Source organism: Petaurus breviceps, unplaced genomic scaffold, assembly GCF_028583685.1.
Source record: "Petaurus breviceps papuanus isolate PSGF00001 unplaced genomic scaffold, PetGlider_PUasm1.0 81, whole genome shotgun sequence".
NCBI lineage: Eukaryota > Metazoa > Chordata > Mammalia > Diprotodontia > Petauridae > Petaurus > Petaurus breviceps.
The window spans coordinates 2,255,772-2,268,715 of NW_027186546.1; the positions used below are offsets into that span (position 1 = coordinate 2,255,772).

General features: G+C 35.5%; 1 protein-coding gene across 1 annotated transcript in view; it reads right to left on the bottom strand.

Moving 5' to 3' along the window:
* LOC138176105 (transcription factor SOX-5) overlaps window positions 1-12,944 on the bottom strand; it is a 503,378-nt gene that overhangs the window by 221,289 nt on the left and 269,145 nt on the right. The window contains exon 7 of the mRNA XM_069106851.1: window positions 11,466-11,534. Coding sequence (XP_068962952.1) covers window positions 11,466-11,534 — 69 coding nt within the window. The remainder of the gene's footprint in view (window positions 1-11,465; window positions 11,535-12,944) is intronic.

The window sequence follows — 12,944 nt, forward strand, 5'->3', positions numbered from 1 at the left end:
CCCTTCTCTTTTTCCTACTTTGTCCAAAATAGGAAAGGCTAAAAAGTGCAGTGATCAATTCCCAATCATTTGACATGACCACTTTCAAGACGTTTTGGAGAATGTTGTCAAGCTCTAAACCATGAATAATTCATTGATGTAAGAGCTGAAGTAAATTTGCAGTGTATTAGCTACTCATGATATTTGTCACATTACTACCTTTATGTAAATCCATTAACATTCATTTTTTATTTTGTTTGAACTTTGCATGTGGGTATATGTATGATAAAGGAGGAATAGTTTAATGACCAGAGATACAGGTCTTTCCTAAAAGACTTCTTGGACAGAATGCTACAGTAACATACACACACATATACACCTCCAGATGCTTCAGGAAAGTGGGGGTGTGGTGAGAGACAAAGAGTAATTTCATTCTAAGTATAGATTTTTCCAAATTCATTTTTCCCCAGGAGTTTATCTGAACATGGGTGGGTGGACTCTATTCTCATAACTGATGGTATGTCATCTAAAGAGTTTCTGTGAGAAACAATTGTTTCAACTTTTTGAGACAGTCTCAGTTGTTTGGGAAAAGGTTGTAAAGTCATGGGAAAAACTGTTGTCTGACTGCATTTTGGGCCCATTTCAGTAAATTCAGTATGCCCATGTTTACAAGTTGCAGAAAAACAGCTGTTCCTGACACATGATGAATTTGGACAAAATGTCCCCAACTCTAAAGCCTATTGAGTATGTCTCCACAATTTCAGTTTACAAATTGATCATCTTCCTTTAAACGATTACAGTAAGAAAATGCAAAACAAATTGTCAAACAAGGTAATATATGTAAAGTGCTTTGTATACTCTGAAACACTATCTCAATGCCTGCTGATATAACACACATGTAATATATATATATATATATATAATTTTTACATATATGTACATATTAATTTTAGTAACAGCCAGTATGACTTAAGACAAGCTTTAAAATGTGATGAACTTCAGTTTACTCAACAGTAAAATGAAGGGAGTGACTTGATAATGTTGAAAGTCACTTCTCACTAAAAAATAGTATGCACCTGTAAGCACACATGAAAGAGAAGCCCTAGGCCAAAAAAAAAGTTTTCCTCTGGTATCTCAACTTATACTTCTCTGGATTTTTCCCATTCTTATAATATATACTATGCCCTAAGGTACCCATTGCTTTCATATTATGCCTACTGTTAAGTTATATCTTCTCTCATTTGCCAAAATAGGATAGTCTAATAACTCTATTCATGATTTCAGAATGTTAGACTATTTGGTTGGTATAGAGATCGTTTCATTTTTTGTACATGTATCCCTAATACCTAGCACAGTGCCTGGCACAAAATAATCACTTAAATAATTGTTGATTTTTAGATTATGACACTTTCAACATATTAGCTATCTCTTCTAGGAATATTTTTACTTTAAACAAAGATGACTTTATAAGGAATTAATAAAAAAGGAATTAATCACTAAGAGAAGAAATATTTTTAGGTATATTAGATATATTTAAGGAGTCTTCTTGAAATTTCTTAAACTACATCATATAGACTGCCTCCTATTCTATCTATTTATTAAGGCCATGCCTCCTACTTAACTGATATATACTCATGTAGCTATGATTTTCATATTTCTTTCAGAATTGATTTTCAGTCTTTAGGCCAAATTTTATATTTATCTTTTAAAAATACACTTTCCCTCTAGTGATCTATCTAAAAACATAATTTTTCATGTAAATTTTCACTGATTTGTGTGTTGAGTGGTTCCATCATGTACTCTTAAAATAAGTACTGGTATCTTTAAAAATATCTAATACAAATGGAAATTTTAGGGGCAGCCTGGTATCACAGCAAGTAAGAGCACCAGCCCCAGTGTTGGGGATTGAATCCGAGCTCAGATACTTAGCACCAGACCCAGAAATAACTGGTTGTGTAACCTTGAGCGCGTTACTTAACCCCAATTGCTTTAAAAAGAAAAAAAAAAAACAAATGGAAATTTTACTAAAATGGTCTTTAAAGGGAAGGAGTTATTTTGGATAAGGATTGTTTTGCTGTTTCACCAATAAATCCACCATTCTTTTTTTTTTTTTTTGCCTTTTGGAAGGCAATTTGGGTTAAAAAACTTGCCCAAGGTTACATGGCTAGTTTTGTTTGTTTGTTTGTTTGTTTGTTTTGTGGGGGTGTTAAGTGTCTGAGGCAGGAACTGAACTTTGGTCCTCCAGACTCCGTAGCCGTTGCTTTACTCACTGCGCCACCTACCCACCCCCAAATCCACCATTCTTTAAAGAGCTATATATGATTACTGGTTTTACTTTTAGCAATATTGACTAAGCTTTTTAATCCTTAGCTTTGAGTAGAACCATTTGATACCTTAGGAGGCGTTGAAGGAAAAGTTTCTGTCTATTTAAAAGCATTGAATTTTAGTCAGTTGATAACTATTTATTAAACACCTACTACATGTCAAATACTATACAAGATAGACTCTGGCTTTCAAAAACTCACAATCTAATAGGAAAGATGACACACAAAGAACTGTGTACAAACATGCTATGGGAAAAATCAGAGGTAATCAACTGAAGGAAGGCCCTGGAATGAAGAAGAATTGGGAAAGGCTTCTTGTAGATGATCATATTTTATTTTGGACTTGAAAAAAGGCAGGGAAACCAGGAGGGAGAGGTAAAGGTAGGGAGAACATTCTAGGCATGGGAAGCAGACAGTGGAAATGACTGGATCTGAGAGATAAGAATATTGTTTGAAGAGTAGCAAAGAGGCCAGTGTCACTATAATGAAGAGTATGGTGGGTATGAGACATAAGAATGCAGGAAAGGTATGCTTGGAGGGGAGGGGGGTGTAGTGTTAATAGAACAGGCAGATCTTCCCCACCCATTAACAGACCTATGTGACCTGCTTTCAGCTCTGGTCCAGCTCACAGCTGTGATACAGCCTGAATCTCCTGGAGCCCAGTGTGAGAGGAATTTGACCAGCAGAGCAGAAAGCAGAAGAAACAGAGCAGGAGAGGCATAACAGAGAGCAGAGGGAGGACTTGCCTAGGGGAATTTGTTTGTGGGGAGGCCTAACAGAAAGAATGCTTAAGATGTTGGTGCTCTCTGGGTTAGTGATGAGTACCTTGCTAAATCTTACCTCCTGGTCCTCCTAATAGTGATGTTCCAAATGAATATTTTTCTTTTGCCTTTGAGGAAGAAAATTTAGTATATTTTGTGAATTTATGCTGCAATTATACATGCATATTTGTAGCAGCTGCTATGGGTATCACACTGGCATTATAGGGAGCTAGGATGTAAAGACTTTTGAATGTCAAACATTTATATTTAATTCTAGAGGTAATAGGGAGTTACTAGAGTTTATTAAGTGTGTGTGTGTGGGGGGGGGGTGGTGACATGATTAGATCTTCACTTAAGGAAAATCACTTTGGTGGCTGAATTGAGGACAGAGTGGAATGGGAAGAGACTTGTGGAAGACAGACCAACCAGGAAGTTATTGTAATAGTCTAGCTGTGAGGACATTAGCCTGCATGAGGATGGTGGCAGTATCAAAGGAGAGGAGGTGGAGGATTTGAGAGATGTTGCAAAGGTGAAATTGACAGGTCTTGGTAATGATTGTTTTGATATAGGAGTAAGAGCTACTGAGGACTCAAGGAGGATGCTTATGTTTTGAACCTAGGGGACTGGGAACATGGTCGTACCCTCAAAAGTAATAGGAAGTCTGGAAGTGGGGAAGTCTTAGGGAGAAGATAAGTTTAGTTTTGTATGTTATGCTTTAGGATATTCAGGTCAACATGTCTAATAGGCAAATGGAGATACAAGGTTTGAGACAGAAGACATGAGTTCAAATCTTGACTCTCCTATTTGTTCTCCTTGTCTTCTCTGGGCCAAAGTTCTTTATCTATAAAATGTATGGCTTGGACTGAATGGCCTCGAAGGTCCCTTCCAGCTCTAAATCTATGTTAATGCAATGCTAGGATTCTTTTCAAACTGTGGTTTCTTTTCTCCAATTAAAGTTCTGTTCCCACTGAAGGGAGGTAGTAAAAGAGGAGGGGAAAAGGTGACTTAAAGTTGCTTCTCTTTAGTACTACACTAATATTACTTTTACACACCTAATATTATTCTTTCTTTACTTCAAAGGAACAAATATATACTGTGAACCCTGGTGGTATATTTTATTCCATGTGGCAGACACATCAGTTGGCATTCAAATAGTTAATTCATCTTTCTTCTACATGTTGCAGTGCTAACTTGATTGTAAGGTATTTATATTTTTTATTTCTAACTCCTCAAACAGACAAGGTTACTTTGGAATCTCTTTTGTATGTGTGTGTGTGTGTGCATGTGCATATGTGTGTGTGTGTGTGTGCCTTGTTTGGGTTGATGGAGGTAAAATATGTTTCAATCATACCATGTTTGATGAAAAAAATTTATCAATCAGCAGATCAGTCAATGTTAAAAAAAACTTTACCTTTCAGTTATACTTTTCAAAATAACATTCAATGGATTTCTTTCTCCGTAATAATTTATCAAGAATTTCTGATACTCTAATGAGCTCAGAGAACTCTGACTCAAATAAAGTGAATCCCTTGTAATAAATAGATTTTGATCGTGACTACAACCTAAATCATGCAGTTGCACACAAGTGAAGCAGCATTTTTTTGTCCTGGTAGAACTAATACCTGGCCAGATTAAAAAAAAAAAGTCAAGAGAAGTTGGTGTAAAAACTGAAAAGAACAACTTTATACCATTCTGCTGAAAATGCTAGAGCACTGGATTAGAAGTCAGGGGATATGTGTTCCCATTCTACTGCTAATTGGTTGAATGGCCTTGGAACAAAAACATCCAACCCAACAGACAAAAAAGCCCAACCTCTCTGAGGTACAGAACGATTAGGCTCTGAAATGAGAAGGGTGGATTAAGCAATCTCTAAGAACACTTTCACCTTAAAATTCAATGAAACTAAAAATCTGAACCCAAGATTCTTGGTATATAAAAGATCTTTGGATCTTCTTTTATGTTTTCCTTCCTGTATCAATGAACATTCCACGGTAAATATCTCATTAAAAGTGAAGTAGAAAGAAGAGGTTTTTCTCCCTATATTAACACACACACACACACACACACACACACAAACACATTCACACTTCCCCCCTTACAGTAGAGTTGGAAGGGATCTTCCCACCAGAGAATACTGGACAGTGGTCACCTAGCCTCTTCTTGAAGAACTTCAATGAGGAAGAACATTCACTGGATGAGAAATCCTCCTGTCCCATCACTGCTCATCTCTTGCACTCCATTTCTTGAAATCTCATCATCTGCCAACTTGCCTCCCAGTCATAGGTTGCTAAAGGAAGTAGCACAACTAAATTGACTGAGTATAGTACAAATTATTGTTATCTAACCTTAACCTGGCCCTCATGGTGGCAAGGTAATCCTTTATTCCTCCTTAATTGATTCCTTTTCCCACTCCCCCAAGAAGCTTATCCAATCCCTCTCTGACTCTTTTCACTCCTTGCCTCACCCACTCAATTAAATTATTTTCCCTCTTGCTTTACTGAGAAAATGGTCTATTCAGAATGAACTTTCCCCATTTATCTTTCTCTCAAAATACCCTGACATTATACCCCACTCTCTCATCACTTCCCTAGGCTCTGCTAATAAGGAGATACTCTTCCTTGCAAAGCTCAATTCCTCTACAGGCATCCTTAATCCCATACCCTTTAATCTTCTCCAGAAAAACTGTCCCCTTATTTCTCTCCTCTCAATTTTCAACCCCTTTCTATTTCTTGTTCCCTTTTCTGTTATCTCCAACATATTTGAGCATCCACCATTGTTAAAAACAAACAACAACAACCCCTTCACTGGATCCTACTATCCATCTCCTCAAGCTACTGCTCTATGTCTCTCCTCTCTTTCTCAAATTCCTGGGGGTGAAAACAGAAGCTATCTATATTTCCTCCTCTTCCGTTCTGACTTGTTCTTTTAACTAGACCTGCTTCTTCCAGGTTGTCAATGATCTCTTAATGGACAATACTGATGTATCTTTTCTTACTTTTTATCTTTCTGTACTTCTCTACTATATTGAACACTGTTAACCTGCCTCTTCTGCTGCATGATTTCTGTTCTCAGGGTTTTCTTGACCATACTCTCTCATGATTCTTTTTTTTTCCTTACCTGTCTTACTGCTTTTCCATTTTCTTTGCAGGTTCAGCATACGTATCATGCCCCCAGTTGTATGTATATACTATGTAACTTAAAGCTTTGTCCTGAACCCTCTTTTCTTCTCTCTCTGATTTTATATTATAGTTGCCTTCCACTAAAAAACCCAGATCTGTTTCTTACAAACTATTGTATAATCATGCCTCTACCATTATATACTTGTGAAGTTTTTTTCTAAGTCAAGTGAAAGATTTTATCGTAATTCCTGTTAAATTTTCTCTTGCTACATTCGTCCCAGTGTCATAAAGAAGACTGCTTTAAAGCTTAAAGATTTCTACTTTTATATAGAATTAAAACCAAGACAGGATTGCTAGTGTATCCTCAGCCTGTTTTTCTTTTGCAGAATGAGAGATAATATTATTCCTAATTCTCCTTGACTATGCATGTCGAAAGGAAAATGTAAGATTTACTTATCATTTGAAATTTTAAGTCACCAAAGATTGATTCTTATTTAACATGTTCATATTTAAAATATCTAAGATAAAGAGGGTTTGTATGGGATACCTGTATAAACTAATGCATACATATTCATATATTTATGCCACTGATAAATTCTTCTTTTCAGATGGGAGCTGACCTTCTAAAACAAATCCATATATAAAGAATCATATAGAGAACAAGAAAAATGTTTATAACCTTCACCCTTCCTTTTATATAACACATCCATTAAGCCAGAAAGCTTTCCTCAGGTTTAATTTGTGAAATTCCTTTGTATCACCTATCAAGAGAAAAATCACATTTTCAAAGAAAACCAGCACTGATTTTTTATGACTTTGGACTTTATAATATGTATCTATCTATCTATCTATCTATCTATCTATCTATCTATCTATCTATCTATCTATCTATCTAGACACACATATTATTATTATTATGGTTAGGAATCATAAAGAGAATTATATAATACTCATGTTTCCAGGGAGTAGTGCAATGTAAAGATTCATCCATTAATATGCATTCATAGTGGTTAATGTTAGAACTTAGAAAGGAAAAAAAAGAAACTTTATATTTCAAAGTAAAAATTAATGAAAACAATGTTAGCTAACCATTGTTCCAATTTAATTCAGTCATAATCCAATGACCATTATATAGTTGCTCTAATTATTTTTTAAAATAAAGTTTTAGTTATTTGTAAATTAGTAGTCATGATTAGAACAATATTTGATGTAAATTCAATTTGCTGTCCACCATTTAAGATGTAATTTATCTTCTTAACCCAAGGGAAAGAGGAAAATCCTTTTTTTTCTTTTTTACAAGTGAAAGATATTATATAGAAATCTGAGTTCTCTACATTTTATTATGTGTTCCAACACATGTGACCAATTATCATCAATATTTCCAGAATTTCCTAGACAGCTTTTTACTAAAGTGAATTATTTAAAATATTCTATCAATATATAAATTATCCACTTGTCTTCCTCAATTATTTTCAAACTTATTAGGAGGTGGGAAAAATTTTGCACAAACACAGCTGAACATTCCATATTCCCAAGTTATTGTTACTTATAGTAGTTTCTTGGACTTTCTTTTTTTGTAAATAGTATTTTATCTTTTCCAATTATATGTAAAGACTGTTTTCCACATTCATTTTTTATAAGATTTTGAGTTTCAATGTTTTTCTCCCCACCCTCTCCCATTGCCTTTCCCCAAGATGGCAAGCAATTAGTAGTTGAAATTTCATAAATATCACTAAACAATAAAATAATGTTTCAATAGCACTCTCCCTAAAATTAGTTGGATTTACTTTTTAGTCTGGTTATTTTTTCCTCATATACTTTCTCTGGATTCTACTAGCAGCTACCTATTCTATGGCATTGGCTTGAGTGAGAGTAGCACCAAATCCTTTTACAGGATTCTTCACCACATCAGAATAATTGGGTCTCAGGGTTAGTATACAAGATCTAACCAAAAATATGTTTTTTTTAAATAAAACCATTAACATATCAATATGGATTAGTTAGCATCACTCAATAAAAGGTAAATAAACACAAAATTATGTCCATGGAAATAATAAAAAGAAAGAAAGCAGTCAACTGATATACACATTCCTTAAATGAAACCTGACTTTCTCTTCTGCGAAAAATATTTATTATTTTCAATACAGTTTGCATGGTATTGGTGAAAAATATTTATTCTTTTCAATGTAGTTTGCAGGTATTGAAAAAGGGCTTCTATCTCTGGTCCCTGTAAATCCTAGTAACATTCTTGTTTGAAGACCTTTGTGCTGTATTTATCTAGATATTTACCTTAGTAATGACCTGTAAATCTGCTAATTAAAATTGGAATGTGGTTTCCCTAGCAGGTCACTGTTTCTTTTAAGAACAGAACAAATCATCCCCAGATGCTACTTCCTGGATTTTTTCCTTCCTTCTTTTTTAAATCAATGAATTAATCAACATTCATTAAATGCCTTCTCTGTGCCAGTCACAGAGCTAAACACTAGGAACACACACAGAGGCCCTCAGGGAGCTCACAATCTAAGTATTAGGACACAGTAGACAGAGCAATGGGTTTGGAATTAGGAAGACTTAACTTTACAATGCTTAGCACAGTGCCTGGTTTGTGCACAAAAGCGCACACACATACACATAAATATGTATATATATATATGTATGTATGTATGTATATAAATAGCTATAATGTTTGCAAAGTCCTGTATCAGTATCTTATTTCATCCTCAGGAAAACCCTAAGAAATGGGTGCTATTTATAAACCTAAATTTAACAGGTGATGAAACTGAGGAAGACAGATATTAAAGGACTTACCCAGGGTCAAAGAGTTAGTAGATGCACTCTGAGTCTGAATTTGAACTCTGTTCTTCCTAACTCCAGGTCTACCATTTTATCCAGTGTGGCCACCCAGTGGCCATAAATGTAGCTCTTTGTTGTTGTTATTAACTATTGAAATCTACACCAAAGCATACACACATATATTATTCATAAACTATAGGCCAGTGAGTTTGACTTTTATTCCTGCCAAAGTTCTAGAAAGTATTATTTAAGAAGGGATGGTTACTGAAAATATAGAAAAGGAAGTAGTGATCAAAAACTTCATACCTTTATCAAGAATATGTTATATGAGTTGTAACACATTTTATCTTTTGGACACACTTCTTTGTACATGTAGTTTAGAGAATACTATATTTTACCTTTATTTTAGAAAAGTATCAGCAAAGTCACACAACTATTCTTGTAAACAAGACATATTCTATGGGAAATATGACAGAAGAGTTAGATTAATTCAGAATTAGATAAATGACAAGTCAAAAAGTAGTTGCTATTGGTTCAATGTAAGATATTGATGCCACTTTTACCAAATTTGTAGACAAGACTAGAAAATACGAATCACATGCTTGATGATAGAACAGATCTAACTCTCATCTCTAATGCATAGGACTTTAAGATCTACATTTTCAGCTGTAGTCCCTCTCCTGAACACCTATTAGACATTTTCAAATGAATGTCCCATGGAAATCTCAAATGTAACATTTCAAAATATAAATCATTTTCTTCATTCACAGGAGTATAGACTTAGATCCAGAAGGGACCTTGGAGATTGTAAATAAAAATCAGCAGGTGGTCAGTCAAATTAAAAAAAAAACACCTTTAGTTTATGCTTTCCAAAGTAATATTTCATGGATTTCTTTCTGCACAATAATTTATCAAGAATCACTGAAATGCTAATGAGCTCTGAGAAACTGAGAAAAATATAGAGAAACTGAGGCCCAAAGAGATAGAGGACTTGCCCAAGGCCATATATGGAACAATTGTCAGAACTGAAATCCAGTCATAGCTCTGACTCCAGTCTATCATTCATTTACACTCTCCTGGTGATAGTTATCTCCTCTGAATTAATTTATCTTCCTATAACCTATCCCAACTCCAATCCATCCATCCATGCAACCATCAAAAACTATTTTCTTAAAGCATAAGTCTGGGCATGTCATTCCACAACTCAATAACTACCACCCTTAGGACCCAATATAAATTTTTCTGTTTGTCATTTAAAACCCTTCACAACCTGGCCCCAACCTACCCTTCTAATCTTCTTACCCTTTAGTCCCCTTCACGAACACTACTGTCCTACCAAATGAGTTTTCTTAACACTTCTCATATATGGTACTCTATCTCCCATTTCTATGCCTTTTCTTTTTTGTCAGCCATCCCATATACCAATAACCTTTCCCACAGAATTATCTTGTGATACCTCGTTTTGAGATGGCTCATTTTGTATGTATCTTTATATGTATATGTTGTCTCCCCTAGCCGTATTGTAAATTCTGCAAGGGCAATGACTGTTCTATATTTGGATTTATAGTACCCTCCACAAGGTAGATACTTAAAAATTCTTGTTGATTCATTTATTGGTTGATAAACTTAAGAGCATCCAAATAGGGGTGACTAGAGTGGTAAAGGACCTCCAGGTCATATCAAATGAAGAATAGTTGAAGAAAATGAGAATGTTGATTAGACAGGAGAAGGGTGTGTGACAGTTGTTTCCTGAAGGTGAGTTACATTTATGAGAGGTTATATATGTTCTTCTGGGGACCCAGAGGGCAGAAGTAGCAAGTTAAAAAGAGAAGAAGTATAGGCTTGATGCAGGGATAATATGAGCTACCCAAAAGTATAATGGGCTACTTGAGACGGAAGTACTCTGTTACCCCTCATTAAGGTCTTCAAGCAAAGGCTGAATGGTCATGGATCAGAAATGACATGGAGGGGATTTTTGATTGATTTATTAGATGAGCTACTCTGAGGACTCTTTGAAGTTCTTGATGGTCATCAATCCTGTGCTCACCATTCCCCAGTGATGGTCAAATTTTTCCAATTGGAAATTGTATTGAATGTCATTTTAACATACAATGCTATTTCTTTCTGATAAATGACCCTGCAGTTTAAAAGCAGATCTACTCTGTTTGAGTTTCTTTGTCTACATTCTTTTGCTTTTGCCTTTTAGACATATTCTTAACATAAATTACAAGAATGCATTTAATCAGATTTACTGAGTAATTTTCTAACATCACTGAAATAAAAAAATGTGGCACTCTTGATTTGCCACAATTCATCTATAGAGCAGAACCATGGAGGCTAGAACACAGGGACCCTTGAAAGCCATCGGGACAACATCTGGTGAGTCAGGGCATAAGTTGTCATTCTGAGGAAAAGTCCAGTTAAATAATATAGACATACAAAGTAGAGTAATCATAGAAACAAGAGGAATATATGGGGTGATCTCTGACCTGGATCTGTTGTTGAAGCAGATTGATTTTATGTTGCTGCTGTAGAAGCTGCTGCTGTTGTCTTGCAATCTGTGGAGAAATTGCACATGAAATTTTTTTTAATCTTAGTTTCTTTATTTAAAAAAAATTACAATTTTTTAAAAGTCAGAGTCTCCCTATTTTGTCCAGAATGGAAGTTTGGTGGAAGTTAATGCCTAATCCCATGACTGGTTGGCTGGGAAGCTTTTATCTGCTTCATTTCATATCTGGGCCAGCTGCTGCTCTTAGGGAGCCTGGTAGGCCCTTATTCTCAAGGGGTCACTTTCTTGAAGCTGGATTTAGTGTGGACACATGATCAGCTGTTGCTGTACAGCATCTCAGAATTCCCGAAGTCAAAAAATCCACCAACATGAGGCTCTCTAGTAGCTGGGATTACATGTGTGTGCCACCACATCTGGCTTGCGTCTTAGTTCTAACACGAGTTGGTAGTCTTCCACTCTGTAAAAGTCCTACTTAACCTTGATTTGAATGATATAAATAGTATGAATGACTACCTAAATTGTCAGGTTTTTTAAGTAATGCCAGTGTTTGGAGGTCTTGGGGACAGTTAATGTTTATGTCGCCCAAAATAAGTGAAGCCTAGAATAATACTAGAGTAAAATATTTAGGAAAAATGGTATTGTCGTTTAGATAGAAATCAAGATGGATGTAATCTCCCTGAGATCAGGAGCATATCTTATTTATCTTTTAGTTCTTCAGAAGAATAATGAATAAAATTACCCTTTGTCAGTGTAAGAAGCAGGCATTGCCACTAACATCATTCAGGATTTTCTTGGCAATTTCAATTAAAACATGTCAGAATCTGGGCAATAGTTACATTTCACTCACATTGCCTTTCTTGTAAGGAAGGTCAGGTCAAATTCTGGTGAATTATCTTTTCAAAGTGGTCCTCCCAATGTTCTAGAGTTTTGGACAACCAGTTCAATCTCATCCACAAAAAGAATGCCAGAAGGTTCTCACCATTTTCTTTTTTCTTTTTTTAAGCAATTGGGGTTAAGTAACTTGCTCAAGGTTACATGGCCAGTTATTTTTGTGTGGGTACTGAGTGTCTGAGGCCGGAACTGATCCCAGGTCTCCCAATGATGGGTCCTGCACTCTTACTCACTGCGCCACCTGGCCGCCCCTGGTTCTCACCATTTTTAAGGAACACCTATTCAATGTATACTTCAGAGATATCAAACTCACTCCCCACTGCCCTTGGAGTTCCACAAGATTCAGATTAAAATGTAACTGGGAAATGTTTAATAAAATATGAATTTGTGGTTTTCTAAATGAATATGTGGCTCGGGATCCATTTCTATTTGAGTTTGACACTACTGATGTGCCCTATACTGCATCTCCTTCAGCACCAGAGCAAATACCTTTGGTAAAAAATACATTTTATCTCAATACATTTCCTGATGTTTATGATCAGACCACCACTGAATAAGGGTTATTCCT